The sequence below is a fragment of the Pelodiscus sinensis genome, chromosome 10 (genome assembly GCF_052426305.1).
Source record: "Pelodiscus sinensis isolate ZL-2025 chromosome 10, ASM5242630v1, whole genome shotgun sequence".
NCBI classification, from domain to species: Eukaryota; Metazoa; Chordata; order Testudines; family Trionychidae; genus Pelodiscus; species Pelodiscus sinensis.
This window is the reverse complement of record NC_143061.1, coordinates 34,045,199-34,069,531: the sequence shown is the minus strand read 5'-3', so window position 1 is coordinate 34,069,531 and position 24,333 is coordinate 34,045,199. Positions and strand designations below refer to the sequence as shown.

General features: G+C 40.4%; 1 protein-coding gene across 1 annotated transcript in view; it reads right to left on the bottom strand.

Annotated features, from left to right (window-relative positions):
* The window catches only part of SLC9A9 (solute carrier family 9 member A9), a 402,473-nt gene that overhangs the window by 106,375 nt on the left and 271,765 nt on the right, over positions 1-24,333 (bottom strand). Inside the window, exon 13 of the mRNA XM_075937666.2 lies at positions 225-273. Coding sequence (XP_075793781.2) covers positions 225-273 — 49 coding nt within the window. The remainder of the gene's footprint in view (positions 1-224; positions 274-24,333) is intronic.

Genomic DNA, 24,333 nt, shown 5'->3' with positions numbered 1-24,333 from the left:
AAACTTATTCTGGTGCCCCGGTGCAACTGGAAAATATATGTACCTGTCTTCTCAATAAACAGTTACAAAATATTTTGACGCGTGTACGGTTTTGTACATCTTCTGCATTTATAGCAGAGATAACCCTATAGTAATGATTTCCAGTTACTGCACTAAGAAACACAAACTAAACATGACTGGACATTATGTTATTCAATACAGATATATCAATAGCTGTAACTTGCCTGGCTTGCAGTTTCTGCTTTCAGGTCTTCATCTGGATCTATGCCAACCCTATTAAAGAAAACAAGACACAGGGTGAATGACTCAATGCAGATTAGGTGGGCATGTGTGCAGAACTGCTTTTTTTTTTGCACCACATCACTCAGCGCCAAGTAGGTACGGAATGTGCAGAAATGACAGAACATTATTAAGATTTCTTCACAATTCAAAGGAGTCCTTGGTAAGTTAGCAGGAAATATGAAACACTTTATACATCATGCTGATACTACCTGGGCTGTGATCTTCACCCTCACTTCAACCCTTGCATGCCAACTGAATGGATCAGAGTGACAGAAAGGAGCCCTAAAAACTCACATCTCCGCAAGGAGGATTCCCTGGGGCAGGCATTGCAAACAAATAACTGCCTGGATGTCCTCTGAGGATCCATTTGCAAATCCTGGCATCATAGGAATGCTGGGAATGGGAACAGGAGAATTGTGTTGAGGTTGAGACTACAATGCCGTGCTGTAGAAACCACAAGCACCACTGCAGCCCATAGACATTGCTGGGGAGGGTAATATAATTTAACCTGGCCTCCAAAATCTAGTTATGCCAAGGGCCTCTCCAACCCCTGGAACGGCTCACTGGCGAGGAAGCTCAAGGTGGCTTAATTTTTCCATTAGCCCCCTCTTCCCTTGGGCTGTGAGTTCTGTGCTGCAGCTCAGAGACTCAGCACAGAATCTCACCCTAAGCAAAAACCAGAATATATCACTGGGCTTTAGTTGCTTTTGCTTCAGCGCTTCTTTCGCAACAGCGTCTCCTCTTCCACATGCAGGTATCTATGACATTCTGATGCAAGCTGCCACTATTAGTTTTATTTGCATTATAATAGACATGGGCAAGATTAGCAGCTGCATTTTTTACTTGAATGGGATGAGATGGGGATTTGAGAGGCAAGACTAGGGGAAGGAGGCCTCCACAGAGGAAATGGAAGAAGGTGAAGGCCTCTGTGGGAATTCTCATTGTGTGGTCAGAAAGAAAGTCTGGATATTAAAGAGGATATGGAGAAATGACAAGATTTGGGTACGGCCTCCATGGGCAGAGCCAGAGAAAGGGATGACTCAAAGATGATACTCAGTAACATAGTATATTAGCGCAGTGACCACAGTCATAGGAGAAAGGCAGGGCAGTAAGAGATGACTAATGCAAACATTCTCCTCTCTGAAATCCAACGTCCAAAGAGAGGGTGACCATCTGTCCCAGAATGCCTGACAAACTGCCCATGTAGGCGTCAGGGCCACTGAGCTAATGCAGAATCTATTGATGCAAAGAAAATTTATTCTTTCACCAGATGTTCATGTAAGGCCGCTTTACCATGTGCGTAGCAGTTTTCCTCTTTGTGTATGTCTTTTTTTTCATATCACAAATGCATTTTTAAAATCCTATTTATTTATTTTTAGCTATTACTTGCTTCATTGCTCTTTGCAGTAGACACTTTACAGACATTCCAGTACATTCTGAGAAAATGACTGGAACTAGAAGCACAGTGGATATTTTTATATGTAAATCATGAATGGAAAAGAAAAGACAGTTTGTTTCTATCCCAAAAACTGAAGTCTTCCAGGCATTAATATTTCCATCTTTTGATTAAAACTAATAATTCTGGTGCTGACAAAAAAAGAGATAAAAGAATGAATAATTTTGTATTTTTCACTGAGAGTCCTATGACTTTCAAAGAAAAACTGAAGAAGATACTAACCTATTGATTGCCTTGGAGTAAATCAAGATGTTAGATCTTTTCATTTAATGAAAATATGAACAGTTATGTCTGTGAAAGTTTAACTCTCAGCCTGCCGTTAGATTTAATATTATAGTAGTGACCAGAGGCCCAATAGGCCTTAGGCACCCTTTGTGCTAGATAAACAATAAGAGACAGTCTTTGCCCTAACATGTTTACATCTAAACAGAGGGGAACAAAAGAACCAAGCAATGATTATGTGACTCATCCCAGATCACAGGATAAGTCAGTGCTTGCAGAAGGAATAGAACCAGGTCTCCCCTTACTTCCAGTCTGGGGGCCTTAGCCACTTGGCTATCTGCTTCCCGTAATTAGATCTTCATTCTACTGCTAGCATGGGGAAGCACTGGCAATAAACTAGTTAAATGCTCTTACAGTTCTGGTTATGACAGAAGCAAAGGCTATTATGTATGATGGGTGCATTTCAAGAGTCTGCAGTACAAACTTCTTTGCACTCTCACCCCTTCATGAGCTTGACCTGACCTCAAAGAATCAGTCTCCTGGGACAGGAGTAATTTAGACTTCATGTAATTCTGAACTTACCAGGGCTGAGAAAAATGCCATTTGTGACTGATTATGCATTGTGATGCATTTATTATGGAATGAGCTAAGACAATGGAAAACATTTCTCACAAGCCCAGAAGTTTGTGACTGTAATATCATTTCAATAACAGTGATATAATCTGTCTAATGAGGGACAGCACAGGTGTCTACAGGCGTCTTAGGGAGTCTTAGGGAGTTTTGCAGATTTTCCTGTATTTTGCAGAATTTAAGCTCCTCTGTATATGTTATTTCCTATCCTTGAGGTTACAGAGATAGCTAGCACTATTGCCTTGTTTATTATGTAGACAATAGGTGTTACAAAATAGCACAAAGGCACATGTATTAACCGTTATTGGATTTCAAAGCCTGAAAAATTGCCTCTACCATAGTGTCCACAATAAGCAAATCAAATATATTTGCTCTCTTGTATCTTCATCTTCTTTCAATTTTGTACATATGCACAAAGAATGAAAACCTCCTGAATAGAACAGCCTGATGTGTACTTTCCAATGTGAGTGGCCAGGTAATAAAAACCCCATTTTCCAACCTTAAAATCCTAATTCTTTTCTCTTGTATTGTCCTTCCATTCCTCCCTCCCACCCATCTTCTTTCCCTGCTGTCTGGTTTGTTTTTTCTTATTATTTCCCTTCTCTCATCCTCTGTTGTTCCACTTTCCTTTAATCCCATCCATCTGCTTCTGCTACTTCTCTGGTTGTTCCACATTCTCTGTTCTTCTCTCATATTTCTCTTCTCTTCCCTGGTTTCAATGCATCTTTTCCTTCAACTCTGTTTTCTGCTGACCTTATATGTAGCTCACTTAAGGAATGTCTAGACAGTGAGCGCTATTTCGGGATACATCCGGTATCCTGAAATAGCATTTTCCACGTCTTCACAGCACACCCGTTATTTTAAAATGCAATCGAAATAATGGGCTTGTTATTCTGACATCCCAGTAAACCTCGTTCCACAAGGATTAAGGGATTTGTCAAAATAGACTCTCTTGAAATAAGCTACGTAATTCACATAGCTCAAATTGCGTAGTTTATTATCAGCTAGTGCCACTGGGTAGATGCACCCTTAGTGCTCTTCCCACTCGTGTAATTTCATTTCCCCTCCTCATTTACTGTAAGCCCTCTCTCCAGCCTCTTAGCCAAAATATCCATATATGTCTTTCTAGTGTTTGTGGAACTGCATCTTGGACATTACAATTTTAAGATGACTCCATAGCTAGTCCTATACAGAAGGGATATAGACAACATAGCTTTTTGTCTGAAACTACTAAGCAGTTAACAAAAGGCTCACTTTCCCCATTACAAATAACAGGACTGTTCAAAAGTTTCAGCGGGGTAGCCATGTTAGTCTGTAACTGGGAAAACTTAAAAAACAGCAAATAGTCTTGCAGAATCTTAGTGACTAACAAAAACGTAGATGGTATCACAAGCTTTCGTGGGCACAACCCACTTCTTCAGATGACTTGATTAAGGGTTGTGCCCACGAAAGCTCATGATACCATCTACATTTTTTGTTAATCTCTAAGATGCTGCAAGAATGTTTTTTTTAAAGTTTTTCCAATTACAAACTAACATGACTACCCCTCTGAAACTATTTATTTGAAAGCAGTACTGTTGTGAGCCTCATTGTTTTGCATTTATAGGAAGACAGTGAAATATTAACAGCACTTTGGTTCCCCATATGAATCACAATAGTCTCAGATGATATTTAGCACTTTCTTTTTTTAAGAGAACAGTAGAAAAATAGGGGTTACATGAAAAAATAGATATTACTCAATCATCCTTTCTCTTAGTATTTAATGCTACATAGTCCAGTAAGCATCTTCAATGCCTACACATCTCGGTGGGATTTGAGAATACAAGCACTGCACTAAAGAGGATGCCAAACATGGAAAATGACAAATACAAATAAAGAATAAGGAGCTCTCTGTCAAATATTTGATCTGCGAGTCCTGAAATGCTACGGAAAAATGTAGTTTGATTAATATTATAGTCTTGCAATAGCAGTACTATAGATGAAGCCATTAGAAAAATTATTTTGTTTTGAGGCTGCAAAGAACATGAATTATTGGAACCCCCTATGTTATTTTCAGGGCGAGTAAACTGAGAAGCTGACACCATTGATTAAAACCAATCGGTGCTACGTAAGTTTTCCCTACCCAGATAAAAAAATGCTATCTGCCTTCTCCTGTTAAGACCTTTCCTGCATTTTGACTGATAATCAAAACCAATTATGTGGAGGTTTTGCGTTACGGGTAAATGGCCACTTGTGATCAGAGTGAGATTAGACTCATTTCTACACTACAGGCAGTCCCCGGGTTACGTACAAGATAGGGACTGTAGGTTTGTTCTTAAGTTGAATTTGTATGTAAGTTGGAACTGGTACATATTGTAAGGGAAACTCTAGCCAAACATTTCTCCAGAGCTAAGTTTTATTCTCCCACACCTCACTTCCCTCAGTCCTTTAATCTCAAGCTGAGGTGTCTGCTGAGAAAAGCTGCTCTGCATCTCCCTGGTCTGCTGGGGAGGGAAGGGGGGGCGCTAGCTTCGCGTCTCCCTGGTCTGCTGGGGGGAAGCAGCTAGTGCGGGGTTGCCTCACCCCGTTTGTAAGTAGGGATCCGATGTAAGTCGGATCCATGTAACCCGGGGACTGCCTGTACATTGAAACTCAAGTATTCTCTGATGAAAGACTTATGTATTAAGCTTACTGTACTACCCATCTTCCACAAGATGCATTCGGTTTACTGTACTTGGGTGATTATTATTTAAGATAGAACCTAATCATACCTCAGATCAAAATGGTCCACAATCTAGAAGTATGAAAAATCAAAACTCAGGACCAAAATTTGCAAGTCCTACCCTAGGATTATGCCTATCTTTTATAATGGACGGAATCAAAGTTTTAGATACAAACATCATTGGAGTACTCAAACTCTGGATCTGAATCTCATAGGATTCAGGAATGATTAGGAATGATTGTTATCAGAAAGTGTGTACTACTTTGCAAAATAACCCCTAAAAATCAATGATCTTGTTTAAATTCCTGTGTGCCACCAGATATTACTTTTTCAGTAGCAGTTGTAATGTGTCTGATAGACAAAAGAAGAATTTGTTAGGGAATACAAAGCAGTGGTCTGGAATGAAAATGGGTGGAAAGATAAGTTCCAAATTGGCAGGGAAAGGAGCAGTAAGAAATCTGAAAACTGGAAACCAGCAGAAATGCTGACCAATAAGATACAGTTTTGACAATTAAAACATAGCTCTATTGCCTTCCTTCACTTCAAATTATTGCAAATCTAAGATACTGCACACTGACATGTTACAGTGGAGCTTTAGAAAACCTCACAGTCTCCCTAACTGCTGAACTGCATCTCTCAGCTTTAATCAGTGAAGTGAAGCCTCAAGATCTGCTTTTGTATGTTGATTCTTTGGAAGTTCATAGTATAATGGGGAAAACATCAGGCTTGGGAAGATTTACAAGGGAAACAGTCTCTTAATGTGAGAAACACACACTTCCCATGAGATATTAGCAACCCGATTTAAGTATGGATACTGACAATGAGTGTGCAGCAGATGGCACATGAATTTATGGAGATGTCATCTTAAAGACAAAGGCAGCTCAAGAGGTGTAAATGCAGGAAACTAAGGAAACTAAGGAATATTTTCAAAATTCAGGCAATGGAAGAGGTTTTGGGGAGGTGGGTAAGCCATCTAGTATTCAAAAGAATGACTGTTTTGTGCTTATGGCAATAAGCTAGCATTCAGGAGATCTGTATTAAATACCTAGCTCTGCCATAGACTCCTTCTCTCTCTTTGCCTCATTTCCCTATCTGTAAAATGTGGAAAATAATACTCCCTTTGTTTCATTCCTTGTTTGTCTTACCTGTGTAGATTTTAACCCCTCTGGACAGGGAACTGTCTCTTACTATGTGTCTATCTCTACACTGCAGGCTTCTTGTGCAAGAAGCTTTTTGCGGAAGAGATCTTCCGCAAAAACTTCTTGCACAAGAGCACATCCACACTGCAAAAGAACATCGGAAAAGCGATACGCTTTTGCGCAAGAGAGCGTCCGGACTGCATGGATGCGCAAAAAAACCCCTGCTGCCTGTTCACACACGCCTTTTTGTGCAATAACTCTTGTGGAAAAAGGAGTTATTCCTTGTAGAAAGAGGAATACCTATACCGCAAAAAGCCCTTTGTTCTGTCGATTGACTGTAAATTTTCTTGCGCAAAACTGACCTTGAGGTGTGGAGGCTCCTTGAGTTTTTGCGCAAAAACAGCTAGTGTTGCGCAAAAACTCTGCAGTGTAGACATAGCCTGTGTTGTACAGCACCTAGTGCAACAGGACCTTGGTTTTGGCTGGAGCCTCATGGCACTACTGAACTAATAGTAACAGTAATGGTTACCTTCCTCAATGTCAGGAATTTTAAGGGAAGAGACAACCTCAAGAGTGCAATAGTTCCAGCCTCTAAATTCAGTCCTGGTTTACCTAAAGCTGAGCCCCAAGTACATACTCTGGAAACTTACTTAAAAAAAAGATTTATAACCCAATTTTCAAAGATAGCCATTAAGCAACATTTGCAATGGGAATCTTGAATATTTTTGCATGAATAAATTTGTAGCTTGTGGCTATCCATCACCAACATATTGCAATCAGTATGGAATTATTAACTGTAAAGGCTAGAAACATGAACAAAATCCAAAGGAGATTGTTTCACCATCTCTAATAAATCATTAAAATTGAAATTAAAGAACCTTCAGGAAAAATAATGATCCTTCAAACCGTTATTCTTGTCCACAATTGGCAGTAACTGTGATCTGTATTCTTAACAAACTGACATCTAGATTCTTCCCATCTGAATTGTTAACTCTCCACATCAGTCCACAAGATGCCGTCAATAATTAATGTCTGTGAGGTGGTGTAATTTTTTGATCAACATAAACCCCATGAAAATTAAGTCATACATTCAGGCCTTTAATGTTCAACCCAAACTGATACTGTAAATAAATGAGAACCCCTTGGTTTAAAATGTGAAACAAATAGGAAAGATTAAAGGGTAAAACAGGAAATAACTGCTCTCAGGCTCACAGAAGTAAAAAGCATATATGCTGAATTCCTTGCAGAGAATGATTAAAGTAAATCACCAGCAAGCAGTGCTTCCTAAATGGTTATGTCAGCTGTTTGTCATGGGGATAATACATTGGCTCTCTTACAAACACAAGTATGCTTAAAATTAAGTCTGATTTAAACATAGAGGAGCCTGGCAACAGAGAGCTAGCTAAAAAGTTATACTTAAATATCCAAAAATCAGAGTTTATTTCAGAAAGCTCTAAAGGATAAAGGAAGGATCATTTGGTTGGCAACGGAGAGTTGGTGGGTCACAAGTGCTGGCTGTTTATTTCCTGATGCTACCCTGCATTAAAGGACAGCTAAAATACATGAAATGTTTTTCTAATATTACTCCCCAAGTAATATTGCTACTAATTCCTATAGTTGCCACGAAGATGTCATACAATTGTGAATGGAAGGGAAGGTGAGTTATGGAGTTGCAAATGCAGTGGGAAGTGCTTTAAAGAACACTCCCATAAGATATGGTTCATATCATGAAGGAAGCTTAGGAAAAGACCCTGTCTATACATACAGCATAGCTCTATTGTGTTGGGAAAAAACTCTATGTTGATGGGGAAGAGCTGTTTCACTAGCATAAAATAACCACCTTTGCTAGTGGCATAAGCGCTGTGCATACAAATGCTTATGTTGGTGTAACTTAAGTCACTAGGAGACGGGGAATAGTTATACCCCCAAGTGAAATAAGTTTTTCTGCCATTGGCTATAGAGTAGACAGAGCCTAAATAAGTATACAGGACTAGATATACAAAGGGACTTCAGTGCCCAACTGCCTCGTTAGGCACCTAACACTGACATTCCCAAAAAGTACTGCTGTACTGCTACCAACAGTGGGCATGCGCAAAACTGTGACAACTGATGAACTGCTGAGAGCCTTGGCTCCCACCTACACCATGGTAGGATTCTCAGTCTGTGTTGAAATGTAGTGCTATGGTAGTATGTCAAAGCACATCCTCCCTTGCCTCACAGTAATGTCCTGTGTAGACAGACAGATAGGCATATCTCCCCATCTCATCTGTATGGTAGATGCAGTAGATGATCTCAGAATATGCCTAACCCTCACAAGAAATAGCCAAAGGTGAGTAGGTCAGGAATATTTTGGGATGAGCTGGCTATGTGTGTGGTCCCAGAACACCCAATATCCTGGAGATTAGGACATTGATGGGGGAATGGGGGGGGGGGGGGCGAGGAGGGAAAGGGGAGACTAAGGGTCAAGTTTCTGCTCCAAATCAGGCAGAGCAGGGATTTGAAAGTAGGAATCAGGAAGTGCCTGTGAATAATATAGCACTGCCACACTGGAATGAAATGGATATGAAGTTGACAGAATATGAAATAATGAGAGTTTAGGTCATATGCAGTGACAAAGTAGCAACTAAGGTTTGTCTGCCTACACATTTGCTGAGAGATCATTTTAATTTTGGGATAAGTGAGTGGCAGATGTTGCTTGTTATGCTGTTCATTATTTTGTCACAGTCTGGCTGCTTGGTACATGATAGATGTTCACTGAAGGCTACTCTAGTTGCATAGAAAGCACAAGTTATTTATTTGGCCTCCATAGACACAAATAATTGCCTCAGGGGTTAGACTGGAAAACAATTAAGTGGTGGCATTCTCTCAAGACCCACTCACTCACATGAAGATCTACATAACTGGTGAAACGTAGCCCTATGCTGAGGAATATCATAAGGCCTGTACAAAAGTTAAGTCAGATGGAAGACCCCAAAATAATGCTGCATAGGCCCTCTTTTGATTTCTGCATACTGGTGTCATTCACCTAATGTGCCTGTCCCTCAAATTTTTTAATCAGCAATAAAATAGTTAACAGTGTATAGCAACATCTGTATATTTCATAGTTAACACCTTCTGAAATGACTAAAACAGTTCATAGCTCTCTCAGAGCTATTGTTTCAGGCTTTCTGCAGACTTGGGCATTGGTTTACACCTGAACCATATTTTGAAGGTTAAATTTGCAATCATTCAGGTGAGAGAATTATTCTTTTTTGTTCATGGGAAAGCTTAGATTTTGGAGCCCATGGTGAAATTATTTCCTGTAGTTTCTGCTGCTGTGCAAATTTGATCCCTATTCCTCTTCAAAAAACTTTTCTCTGGACCACCTCCTGAAGATTAAAGATAGGGGAAGTGGAGAGTCAGTGAGGCCCAAAGGAGATGTATTCAATTGGGTAGGAGAGTTGAAAAAGGTAATTCCTCTGCTGGAAGACTTCAGTGAGAGGAGATGTCAAATAAACGTAGTCCCAGTTTACAAAGAGTTAGCAAATTTGAAGTTCATTGTAAAAGCTGGGCAGTTTCATTTGTTTTTCATTATCAATCTTTCGAATAGCGTTAGTAAAGGTATCAACTACATCTTAGCAAACACAGCCAAAAATAGAATGTGCCTCTCCTTCTGTATGTTTTTCACTATTACGATTTGATTCCACCAACCTAAACTTAGTGCATTAGTAATGACAGGTGCATATTTATAGTTTCCAGTCTATTAGGCATATACTTTGCTGTTTATTCCTTGAATGTGAAATGCCTGGAACTGAGACACTCAAAGAGTGGCAAATTGCTTTAGACACAGTTACTCCATTCCTAGAAGTGTCTTGTATGCATTTCATGGAATGACTGGAAACTGCCAGCTGATGACAACTACGTATTAGATCCCAGGTGACACCAGAACTGTAAGCTGTCTTTATGGTTCCTCTCCCATCCTGAGGCTAGTCAAGTATAGGTTGAGTTCTTGCATAAAGTAGAGGAGTGGTATAGGAGACACTATGGTTACTGTACACCCAAGGGGCAGGCAATAAGTGGCCCATAGGTGGAAACAGTTTGTGAGGATTAGCCCCGGCAGGCTGTCAGACTCTATTTATCTGCACATCTGCAGGTACGGCCACTTGCAGCTCCCATTGGCAGTGGATTGCAAATCTTCTGGAAATCAGATGCATTGATTTTCCAGTTGCTATGCTAAGATGGAACCTAAAATTTGACCCTCCTACGTCAACTGACGTGTCTGCAAACTGCAAAGGTCCCTAGAACTGAATCAGGACTATGTTAAATCACATCAGCCCATGTCTAGCTCAGTTTAAGTCCAAGTCCTAGATGTTTCAAGGACTGAAACATGTATATTTAGCTTCTGACGGATGACCTTGTTTCCTAAAGATTAACTGGTAAATTTAACCTTCTTACATAAGATTTCTCCTGCTACTGTATTTTTGTTTGAATTGTCTGCTAATGTTACTCTAGTTTTTAAAGGACACTGCCAGGATTGTTAGACCTAAAACTTTATTTACCTAGAGAGGTGACCCAATTAGTATTTATAACCCTAAAAATTTGCACAATAGGTCCTCATACTTACATCCATTTAACACAAACATAACTCCACTGAAGTCAGCATGCAAAAGCTCAGAATAAAGCTCAACTTTTTTTTTCACCTAATGCTGTTGTAGCCTCCAAGTCATTTTAAAAATCGGCCACCTGCTCCTGAGTTAAAGGGCATTATAGCCTAACTAGAGTTGTACCTAAGCCACAGATTTTGGAGCAGGGTGTCTAACTGGCCCCCCCAAAAATCTGGGGATGTTTGGAACATCTGTTTTGCTTTGATTAATTTTAGGCATAGAAGCCAGCAAGGAATACTGGTCCCAGTTTGGATTAAAATCTCAACTCTCATTTCCTGTGTCTTAACAAAAATGATTCAATTGGAAATATAGCAGCTTTTAACTTCCCACAGAATATGGTTCTTTATGGTATTCACAAAGCCCTCACCTGTGGAGTCTCACAGGAATCCATCTTCCCCCCAGTCCTATTCAACATCTACTCTGGGGGCATAGGAGCCCCCGATGATAACTACCTGCTCTTGCAAGATTCTCCTGCTACCTTGTACTTTAATTTTTTGCAAATATTTTCCCTACTTGTTTAGCTACCTTTATAGCCATGTGCTCCATTTCTCGCTCTAGAGTCTTTATTGCATTCATTTTTTTATTTTTACATGCAATTTACTTATTGTACTTTCTGGAATATCAGCTATTCACATACCTGCAAGTATAAATAGACAAACAAATTATAAAAATTGGTCTTTAATAACAGTGTATATTACCTACTTCAAATTCAGATTAATTACCTTTTAGGTTTAAATCAGTTACCAGTTCCTCTATTATTTCTCCTTTTTTCAGTGTTTCCATCCAGAAAACAGGTTTCTTAGATGGAACATTTTTTCAGGGAATACATATGAACATAAGAATGACCATACTGGGTCATACCAAAGGTCCATCTAGCCCATTATCCTGTCTGCTGACAGTGGCCAATGGAAGATGTCCCAGAGGGAGTGAACACAAGAGGCAATCATCATGTGATCCCTCTCCTGTCATCCATTTCCAGATAAAGAGAAGCTAAGGACACCATTCCTACCATCCTGGCTAATAGCCATTCATGGACCTAACCTCCATGAATTTATCTAGTTATTTTTTTAACCCTGTTAAAGTCCTGGTCTTCACAACATCCTCTGGCAAGGAGTTACACAGGTTGACAGTGCACTGTGTGATGAAAAACTTCTTTTTTGTTTATTTTAAACCTGCTACCTATTAATTTCATTTGGTGACCACTAGTTCTTATATTATGGGAACAAGTACATAATTTTTCCTTATTCACTTTTTCCACACCAGTCATGATTTTATAGACCTCTATCATATCCCCCTTAGTTTCCTCTTTTCTAAGCTGAAAAGTCCAAGGCTTTTTAATTTCTCTTCATATGGGACCTGTTCCAAACCTCTAATAATTTTTGTTGCCTTTCTCTGATCCTTTTCCAATGCCAATAAATCTTTTTTGAGATCAGATATATGCAGTATTCGAGATGTGGGTGTACTATGGTTTTATATAGCAGCAATATGATATTCTCTGTTTTATTTTCTATCCCTTTTTAAATTATTCCTAACATTCTGTTTCCTTTTTTGACTGCTACTGCACACTGGGTACATGTTTTCAGAGAACTATCCACAATGACTCCAAGAGCTCTCTCTTGTGTAGTTATAGCTAAATTAGTCCCCGTCATATTGTATGTATAGTTGGGATTATTTGTTCCAATGTGCATTACTTTACATTTATCAACATTACATTTCATTTGCCATTTTGTTGTCCAATCACTTAGTTTGGTGAGATCTTTTTGAAACTCTTCGCAGTCTGATTTGATCTTATGTAAGAATACAAGAATACAAGGCTGTGTCTAGACTGGCAAGATTTTCTGCAAAATCATCTGCTTTTGCGGAAAAACTTGTCAGCTGTCTACACTGGCTGCTTGAATTTCCGGAAAAGCACTGACGATCTCATGTAAGATCATCAGTGCTTTTCCAGAAATACTATGCTGCTCCTGTTCGGGCAAAAGACTTTTTCCAAAAGACTTTTGCGCAAAAGGGCCAGTGTAGACAGCACAGTACTGTTTTCCGCAAAAAAGCCCCGATCACGAAAATGGCGATCGGGGCTTTTTTGCGGAAAAGCGTGTCTAGATTGGCCACAGACGCTTTTCCGCAAAAAGTGCTTTTGCGGAAAAGCATCCTGCCAATCTAGACGCGCTTTTCCGAAAATGCTTTTAACGGACAACTTTTCCGTTAAAAGCATTTTCGGAAAATCATGCCAGTGTAGACGTAGCCCAAATGTTCTCAGACATATTAATTACTTCTGCAAATCTTTGCTTTCTTTCCTTATCATTAGTAAGGAAAGGGTTATGCATTGTGTGTTTCTGTATTTGCCATTACAAACAACCAACAAACAAAATAAAACACAACACAACACAACACAACACAAAACAAAACAAACAAAAACAGACAGCAAATTGCTGTCCATCTTCTCTTAAAACTCACCCTTAGATAGAGTTGCATTTGTAATCTGAGAGTGTATCTACATAGCTTTCTAAACTCTAAATAGGTTATTTTGAAATCTGGCGCATCTACTCAGTGCCAAATGTTGAAATAACGCGCTATTTTGAGCCATCCCTTATTCTTTGTGCAATGAGGTTTACAGAGATGGAGAAATAATGCGCCCATTATTTTGAAAAATATTTTGAAATAACGGGCGGCTTGTGTAAACACGAGGTAGCTATTTCAAGATACCTCTGGTAGCCCAAAATAGCTGTACAGTGTAGAAGTACCCTCAGTCAAGCTAAGCTTTTCAAAAGTGCTCATCATGGGCCTAACTCCACTGAAGTCAATGTCATTGGCTTCAGTGGCAGCAGATTTAAGCCAATACTGAGTGCTTCTGCATTCTCGGTATTTGGGTACTGGAGTCAGACAGTTTCAGTTGCATCATTTTAATTTTACCTCTTTCACTACATTTGGCATCAGTAACCACGAGGTATATGCTGTCTTACTAGATTCACTGGCACTCGGCTTTTCTATTTTTCGGTGCCAGGTGATTTTTCAGTGAGGCAAGAGGATGGTTTCAGGATAAAATCACTTAACTAATAACAAGAACTCTGGGAACAAGGGTTTCCAATCTACTTCCTTCTATTTTACCATCTCACTTAGGTATATAACTGCCCCGGGAGCAATTCTTTCAGTTTTTGTTACTGAGGGAGTGAGCTGCAGAAAGTGAGGAAATTGCATAGTTTCTTAACACTGAATGAGATAGATAATATGGTCATTCCAGTTTTGCTGCATTAGCAGTGTTATAACTCCTCTTATCAACCACATAGTCTATGTCTACACAGCAACATCATTTTGAAATAACTAGCATTATGTTGAAATAACTTAGTCCACGACAGCTGGCAGTTATTTTGAAATAATGTTGAAATATTATCAAGCTGGAGGACTTCTTACTCCTATGCCTGTAACCTTCATTGTACGAGGAGTAAGGGAAGTCAGAGGAAGAGTGCTATATTTCAAAATAAGTGCTGTGTAGATGCTTCCAATTTTGAAATAAGCTATGCAATTGACGTAGTTCAATTTGAGTAGTTTATTTTGAGTTAAGCCCTGCTGTGTAGACACACCATATAGGTCTATGATGCACTCTGTCAATTGCGTAGCTTATTTCAAAATAGCTTATTTTTACATTGGGAGTGTCTACACAGCACTTATGTTGAAATAGAGCACTCTTCCCCTGACTTCCCTTACTCCTTGTACCAGCGGCGGATTTAGGGCAGGGCGAGCGGGGCAGCTGCCCCGGGCCCCGCGCTTCCCGAGGCCCAACGCATGCACCATGGCAAACGGGGGCCCCGTGAAATTTTGCTGCCCTGGGCCCCGCGGCACTCTCATCCGCCCCTGCCTTGTACAATGAGGGTTACAGGAGTCAGTGTAAGAAGTCCTCCAGCTTGACAGTATTTTGACATTATTTTAGAATAACTGCCAGCTGTGTAGATGTGTACTAAGTTATTTTGAAATAATGTTGCTGTGTAAATATACCATAGTCTCTATGTATAGCCCTTATTGTTGCATGTATGTTTGGTGGGGGAGGAGTAAGGGAGAGAAATGCACATATCAGCTTCTCAAACTATATATTTTTTGCTTTCATATGGGTGCATCACTCTTCACTGGGTAACATGGAAAGTCTATGATTATTATTATTTTTTTAAAAAACCATTTCATGCTATAACAATGATTCCTTTAAAAACCCTCATGGCAACTATAACATAAAATAACTCATTTTCAGTGTCCAATAATGTTAATATAGTTCCCTTAAAAATAATGATCTTATACTTGCACAGTACCTTTCATCCTGAAGTGCTTCACAAACCTATCAAATTGATGTACGTTGTGCATAAGGAGGTATCACTTCACTCTCCACTGAAATGCAGCCACTTCTGGGGAGAAGTGTGGCAACTGTTTCACAGCACACAGTTACACAACAGTTTAAAAGAAGATGAATAATATCTAAACTAAATAATACTCAACACACAACTGAAGCCACAAGAGAAATGTAGAAAGGCAGAATGTAATGAAGCTTGATTATCATTTGGATTCTGGAGTAACTTCCCACCTCTTAGTAAAATTGCCACTTGACCTTTAATTCCTAAAGGCCTGGGATTTATGGCTCATCTAAAAGTTTGTATTTCTAGGGGTAGGCCATAAGTAGCCTGTGGGCCAGCTGTGGTTCCTCTAGGATTAGCCCTGGGCAGTCCACCAGACGGTTAATTTACCTGCGTATCCACAGGTATGGCTGCTTGCAGCTCTTGTTTACTGCAGATTGCCATTCACAGCCAATGGGAGCTGCGGGAAGTGACACCGACTAGCAGACTATTTCCTGCAGCTCTCATTGGCTGGAAATGACAATCCACAGCCAACGGGAACTTCGAGTGGCCGAACCTGCAGATGCACATGGAAAATAAAGCATCGGGCAGCTTGCCAGGGTATAACCCTGGTGAACTGTGCCTGGCCCATAGGCTGCTTATTGCCCACCCCTGCTCTAGCAGCATATAAGCATAGAAAGTACACATACAGGCTGTGTCTACACTGGGCCACTTATTTCGGAAAATCAGCCGCTTTTCCAGAATAAGCTGCGAGCTGTCTACACTGGCCCTTGAATTTCCGGAAAAGCAACGACGCTCTACTGTACAAAATCAGCCGCTATTCCAGAAAAGCTACGCTGCTCCCGCTCGGGCATAAGTCCTTATTCTGGAACACTGTTCCGGAAAAGGGCCAGTGTAGACAGCCCAGTAGTCTTTTCTGGAAAAAAGCCCCGATCGCGAAAATGACAATCGGGGCTTTTTTCCGGAAAAGCGCGTCTACATTGGCCACAGATGCTTTTCCGGAAAAAGGGCTTTTCCGGAAAAGCATCCTGCCAATGTAGACGCTCTTTTTCCGGAAATACTTATAACGAAAACTATTCTGTTTTAAGCATTTCCAGAAATTCATGCCAGTGTAGACACAGCCATAAAGTTTGCAGATGATACCAAAATGGGAGGGGCTGAGGTACACAGGATGAAGTTCAGTAAGGACAAATGCAAAGTGCTCCACTTTGGAAGGAACAATCAGTTTCACACATACAGAATGGGAAGGAGCACTGCTGAAAGGGATTTAGGTGGACCACAAGCTAAATATGAGTCAACAGTGTGACATTGTTGCAAAAAAAATCAAACATGATTCTGGGATGCGTTAACAGGAGTGTTGTGAGCAAGACATGAGAAGTGATTCTTCTGCTCTACTCTGCAATGATTAGGTCTCATTTGGAGTATTGTGTTTTGTTCTGGGTATCACATTTCAGGAAAGATGTGGAGAAATTGGAGTAGGTCCAGAGAAGAGCAACAAAAATGATTAAAGGCCTAGAAAACTCAAGCTATGAGGGAAGACTGAAGGAACTGGGCTTGTTTAGTTTGGAAAAGAGAAGACTGAGAGGGAACATGATAATAGCTTTCAAGTACCTAAAAGGGTGTTACAAGGAGGAGGGAGAAAACTTATTTTCCCGAATGTTGGAGGATAGTACAAGAAAAAATGAGCTTACATTGCAGTCAGGTTGGACATTAGGAAAAACTTCCTGTCAGGGTTGTTAAGCGCTGGAATACATTGCTTAAAGTGGGTGTGGAATCTCTATAATTGGAGATATTTCAGAGCAGGTTAGATAAATATCTATCAGGGATGATGGTGCTTGGTCCTGCCATAAGGGCAGGAGACTAGACTTCACTTTTCAAGATCTCTTCAGCTTCTAGCATTCTATGATTCTGTGATCCTGTATTGTCCCTTGACATCATGCTGGAGCATGGTTCAGAACTGACTCAGAGGGAAGAGTGCCATGTACTGAACCACCAATACACTTCCTGTGATAACTACAGAATTCCTAGGGTGTGTCTACACTGCAGTGCATGCCCAGGCTTAGTGGTACTCAGCTGATCTGTGAGCTTGAGCATCTACATTGCATTTTAACCCTGATGTTAAGACTTTTCTAATTCACGCTTGAACCTAGGGCTCTGGTGTCCAACCACAGTGCAGAGACCCAAGTCAAAGTAATCATACCCTAGAGCCCCTACAGCCTACCCCTACAAACCGACGACTGTGGTGAATTGTGGGAAAACATACTGCTTGCCCCGTACATTACCCTGCAAAAGGCTTAATCCATTCGCTCTCCCTTGTGAAAGCAAGAGACTCTCATATATATTGTGCATGCAGATGAGTGATCAGAAGTGACCAGACCTGAGCTGCTGCAAAGGGGGTGGGAGGTGGCTCTCATTTTCAATAGATTGCAGATAGGGTTGCCAGATGGTTTCAACAAAAATACTGGACACACTTGACATTACATCACAATCTACATTTCCTTTTATTTAGAAAATACCAGACATTTCTATTTTCTCAATTTGTTTCCTGAACAGAAAGCTCAAATACTGGACTGTCCGGTTCAAAACCAGATACCTGGCAACCCTAATGCAGACAGTTGGGATAGAGAAGACTAAGGAAGCTGTCCCACAGAATTGTGGGATATTGCTGTCTGACTCCTAGGACCCAAGCCAAGTGGGGCTACATCTATGCTGCAAAGCAATAAGGCTCGGGCCCTGGGTCCTAGCTTAACTGGAGCTTGGGCCCGCCAGTCCAGCAGAGTCCTAAGACTCTGGTTCAAGAACTGAATTAGCACAATTGGAGGGTAGACATGGGGAGTTAGGGACCCACACTGCAGTGTAGATAAACCCACAGAGATCTGCGATCCAAGGACTGGTCCAGCGATTGTTAACCAAACTTGGCTTAGGAGTCCTGACAGGATCACAGCAGAGAGGGGCCAGGCTGGGCTGATGTGACAGTGTGGCCAGTCCTCAAACTCACAGAACTGTAACATAGTATTTTGAAAACAATATCCAAGGTTTTTCAGGCTGTATAAGTCAACTTCAATTACCGCAAGTTAAGCGAGCTTATGTTTTTAATATTGTCCAAAAGGACTGCAAGTGTTAATGACAAATGACCATCATGGAGAGGGAAGTAACCAATAATGATGTTGGGTACTTTTAGGCTGCCATGATGAGAATTTTAAGAGGTTAGAAAATGATTAGGCATGAATATACAAAGGCCTTTCCCTATGGTGCTTGCAATAACAGCCAATCTACAAAGCACTAGCATTGATCAGACATCCACATGTTTTATGAAGTTTACCATCACCATAGCTCTTCCCATGCTGTGAGCAATTCTGCAGATCAAATGCTCTGCACACAAGTCTGAAACTCTATTAATAAGAAACCACAGTGGTACATTATTAAAATGTATTTTCAGCTAATGCAAAGAGACAGAAACACTGCCACATCACAAGCAGAATCATTTTTGCACAAAACAAAAAACCCTGCCTAAATAGTCTAATTGCTACTTTTATGAACACTACAGAGATGAATGCTGCTTTAAAAAACACACACACCCGGGAATTAGGCCATTTTGCTGGCATTTTACTTAGACTACTAATGGGCTTCACCAACCAGGAAAAATGAGAGTGGACTTTACAAAAATATCTGCATGAGAAAACAAAACTGTGCCCAGATGCATTTTGACAATTTCCTATGGATGAGGCTAGTTAAAACTTGGCTCAGCTAACAGTTCCCTCCAGTGAATTATGTCTTAGAGCAGTATAATGTTTGTTCTCTGAATCACTTTAGGTGTCTGTTCCTTTATTTTCCTTGAACATAAACAGTACAGCTTTGGAAAGAAGCCCAGGTTCAGTGTAGATGCATTACATTACTCCTAATGTGATTAACCCAAAGTAAAACGTTAAATGCTCTTGAGGCATTAGTCTAAATAATGAGATGACCAGCTCCAACTTCCCTGGGCTCACAGCATAGGGAAGCACTTCCCAAACATGTGATCTTTTATGCCTTTAGACTCATACTCTGTCCAAAACAGCCACTGCTAACTGGGGTAGCTATATGAAACACAAGGGAATGGTTCAGCAATCCTACCTTTTTTAGCAGATGTAATGCTAGTGAATAATCACTATAGAACAAGTTGTTCTGAAACACTGCCATAAGCGCTCAGTGCCATTATCCTTCCATTTAAACTGCGCTTTAAACAGGATTGATTGGAATCAGCTGCATGTACTTCAGGTTCTTATTTAAGTCACAATTTTAAGCCCTTTCACTTAAGTGTTTTCTGAGATGGTTAGAATTACAAGAAATGATGGTAGGGGCCTGTGCTAGAAACTGGGAGCATATGTACAATTGACGAGTCAGCAGGCATGCATGTACACACACAGATTGAACCCAAGACTGTATATTATTATTATTAAAATGAGGGGCTGTCAAGCAATTAAAATTATTCACAAAAATTTTTCTGTTAAACAGTAAGTAATATGGATGTTTTCTACATTATATATATGTTGATTTAAATCACAACACAGAATATACATGTAACAATGTCAGGTAGAATAGAACCTAAGACCTCTGAAGCTTAGTGCATGAGCCTCTACAGCTTGAGCTAAAAGTCTGCTGCCTTTCTGTTAAGACTGGGCTGTGTCTAGACTACATCCCTCTTTCGACAGAGGACTGTAAATTAGACACGTCGAAATTACAAATGAGGCGGGGATTTAAATATTCCATGCTTCATTTGCATAATCATGTAATGGCGCTCTTTTGAAAAAGCACCATTTTGAAAACAAAACCGTAGTCTAGATGCGGTTCTTTTGAAAACGGTTTTACAGGATCTTTCGAAAAAGCCTGCCATTTTCGAAGGAACCACATCTAGACCGTGGTTTTACTTTCAAAATGGCGCTTTTTTGATGAGGTTTACAGTATTTTTCAAAAAAACCAGCCATTTTTAAAAGAACCGTGTCTAGAACACGGTTTTACTTTCAAAATGATGCTTTTTCGAAAGAGCGCCATTATGCAATTATGCAAATGAAGCACAGGTTATTTAAATTCCTGCTTCATTTGCAATTTCAACATGTCTAATTTACATCCCTCTGTTGAAAGAGGGATGTAGTCTAGACACAGCTCTGTAGAGCAAACTAATTCGCCCACTGTGTAAGTGGTCTAAATGCCTGTATATGGGACAGTGAACCACACTCAGTGGGTGTGTGGGTTACATACAGTACTCACTTTAGATTTGTTTTTCATTACAAATATTTGAACTATAAAAAAACCCCAAAAGAAATGGTGTTTTTCAATTCCCTCATTGCAAGCCCTTCAATGCAATCTCTTTATCATGAAAATTGAACTTACAAATGTAGAATTATGTACACAAAATAATTGCATAACCCGTCATCCGAGACAGCTATAGCATGAAATATATGGCAGAAAGCAGGTGAAACAGAGCAGGAGACATACAATTTCCCACTTAGGTTGGGGTTCAGTCACAAATTTAATTATTGTATTTTTTTAATGAGTGTCATCAACATTGAAATATATCCTCTGGAATGGTGCCCAAAGCATGAAGGTGCATACAAATGTTTAGCATATCTGGCATGTGAACACCATGCAGTGCTGGCTACAAAAGTGCCATGTGAACACCTGTTCCCGCATTTGGGTGACACTGTAAAGGAGAAGCAGGCAGCATTATCTCCCATAAATATAAACAAATTTGTTTTTGTAAGTGATTGCCTAACAAGAAGTAGGACTGAGTGGACATTTAGACTACAAAGTTTTACAATGTTTTGTTTCTGAGTGCAGTTATGTAACAAAACCCCCCACAAACCTCTGCATTTGTAAGTTGCACTTTCACAATAAAGAGATTTTATGACAGTACTTCTATGAAGTGATTTGAAAAATACTATTTCTTTTATCATTTTTACAGTAAAATATTTGTAATGAAAATCTATCTATAGACTTTAGGAATGTGCATCTGTTTGTCTCTCTGTCTGTGAGTCCGTTTGTTCAAGAAGTCCTCCTAAACAATAAGAGCTAGAGCTACCAAATTTGGTATGCAGCTTCCTCTTATCCGAATTTAAAGCAAAATCAGAGTTTGGTTTTTCTGGGAAAACAGGATGTGCCTGGAATGGAATTGTTTCCCATAACACAGAGAGGGAGGGAGCTGCTAGGAGGGAGAGTTATACTGTATAGTGACCATGTGGGGAGGGGGAAAGGGGAGGGTGACCAAACCACTGTTTCCCCAGTTCGCCACAGAAGAAGCCCAAGCAACTTCCACCCCATCCAGCCCTAGATCTAGAAAAGGGGTGTACTGGGCAAGCAGCACAGCCCCCATACACGGGGGCACCTCAGGAACTGCTGCAACTGATGGCCCAGCACAGACCTGGGCAGCTGCCCAGCATGACCTTAGTGGCATGGGAAGCGGCTGCTACCCATGGTCCAGGACAGGTGGCCTGTGGAGCCACTGCCACCAGCCCAGCATTGCCTCAGGCAGCCACCGCAGGTGGCCCAGGTAAGCCCCCTCCCAGACCTCCAAGTCCTCTTCCCTGAGTCCCCCACTTCCTTGAATCCTGCACCCCACACTCCCCATGCCAAACTCCTACCCTCAGCCACCTTACACCTCCCAGACCCTTACCCTGACTCCTGCACTACCTCTCCCTACCCTGACTCTCCCAAGTCCTACCCTGACTCCTGCACCCCCATCCTCTACCCCGAGCCCCTCCACATCTACAAGCCTCCTGACTCCTACACCCCCTGCTCTAACCCCCCCTTCTATACCCCTCTGCCCTGACTTCTGCACCCCCAAAAAGTTAAGCACCTGAGCAATGCCGGGTACATCTGCTAGCAATAACATAAATGAGAGCTGTACAGTTTGTATTCTGTGTTGTAACTGAAATTAACATATTTGAAAATGCAGAAAAAACATAAGAACATAAGAATGGCCATACTGGGTCAGACCAAAGGTCCATCCAGCCCAGTATCCTGGCTGCTGGCAGTGGCCAATGCCAGGTGCCCCAGAGGGTGTGAACCAAACAGGTAATTATCAAGCGATCTCTCTCCTGCCATCCATCTCCACCCTCTAACAAAAAGAGGCTAGGGACACCATTCCTTACCCATACTGGCTAATACCTATTGATGGACTTAACTGCCATGAATTTATCTAGTTCTTTTTTGAACCCCGTTATAGTCCTAGCCTTCATAACCTCCTCAGGCAAGGAGTTCCACAGGTTTGACTGTGCATTCCAAATATGTAATAAATTTAAATTTATATTCAATTTTAACAGTGTGATTAAAAGTATTAATCATGATTAATTTTTTAATCACAATTAATTTTTGGAGTCCGTCCCATGAGTTACCTGCGATCAATCAACAGCTCTGTATATTTGTATTACCAAAGCATCTAGGAGTCATAGTCATGGAGCAGGTCTCCATTATGCTAGCTGCTGTACAAATGCAGAACAAAAAAGATATTTGCTGCTCCAAGGGTCTAAGAGAGCTGTACAGCATGTTGCACACCAAAAGATGTACTTTACAATTAATGGGTAAGTTAACATGATTTTTTGTATTAGTTTTAGGCTTGCATCCTACACAGCCTTGCCTAAGAAAGAGGTCAGTACATTATGAGCATGTTTTACAATGCTAATCTAATTAGGTACACATTTGAATGTGTGCTTACTACTTTTTTTTGTCCAGAAGTGGCCACTATGTGGATATTCAGTCAACTGCAACTCTGTTGCATCAACACAAAGTTTAATTGTGAAATTACAAATCATTTATTAGTCTGTGAAAGCTCAGCCACAAACTAAGTGCTATTAACGATGGTTGTTTCACTTTCCCCTTTAGCCTGAAATTACAGGCCAAACATTAATAATGAAGAACTCAGGGAAAAGCAGAGCCTGAACAGAAATTGCTCAGTGTGAACAGGATCAGCAATTGTCTCCCCATCAATTGTAATGCAGGAGAAACCCACTGGCATACCGATTTAAAGGCTCCACAGTGACAACCTGGATAGAACTACACAATTAACAATGTCATCTGGGAAGATACAGTGTTCTGAAATATAGATGAACAGAACACTTTCTGATTGGCTGCATTTCTGCATGTCCTCGGTGTTTGAATTCTCAAGAGCTTCTGTGACACTACTGAACTGTAAGTGACTCGGTGCCAGTGCCTTTTAGTTTTGTTACTATATCCTTTAAATTATTGGGTATTTAAACATTCTGTATGAATGAAGTCTTCTTGGTGAAACAAAATGCCAGGAACATACTGTCTCTAAGATAGTTACTGATTGGGAAGACCTGATGGAATTATTTACAATGATGGGTAATGCTAATGAAGTTGCTACTGTTAATCGTTTTGTGTGCATTCAATCCAAGAAAGCATTAGGCTCAATCATCTTCATATTGGAAGGGTTGCAGAGGGAGAAAATGTTTTCTAATGCATTAAATTTGGATCAGATCTCTTTTCATCCATTACTACATATCCTTCATTAATCACACAGCAGCCAGTGTGACTTTGGCAGAATATTAGCAATTCTAATAGTGTTTTATTAGTTTTACTTCTACAAAGGAAGCAAATAGTGGCTAGAGTTAGAAATTGCTGAATTTGTCTATGACCATTACCATTTACCCCATTGTGCCTGGACTTCTCTGTCAAAGTTCCATAAAACACCAAATGGAGATGCACGGTGCTGGTAGATTCTCTTGTACTTCTATTTCACATCTTCTTAAATATGCATGACTCACTATATCCACAGAAGGTCACGAGTTTAGCTGGGGCACAAGTGCTGGATAGGCCTTGATGTGGCACTCTGAAAAGGAGCTAGTTTCACCCGGAATGAATACTTGTTTGGTTTATGTTCTCTTTGAAAACATTTGGAAACTTGCTGCTTGCTTACAATATGGAATAATAT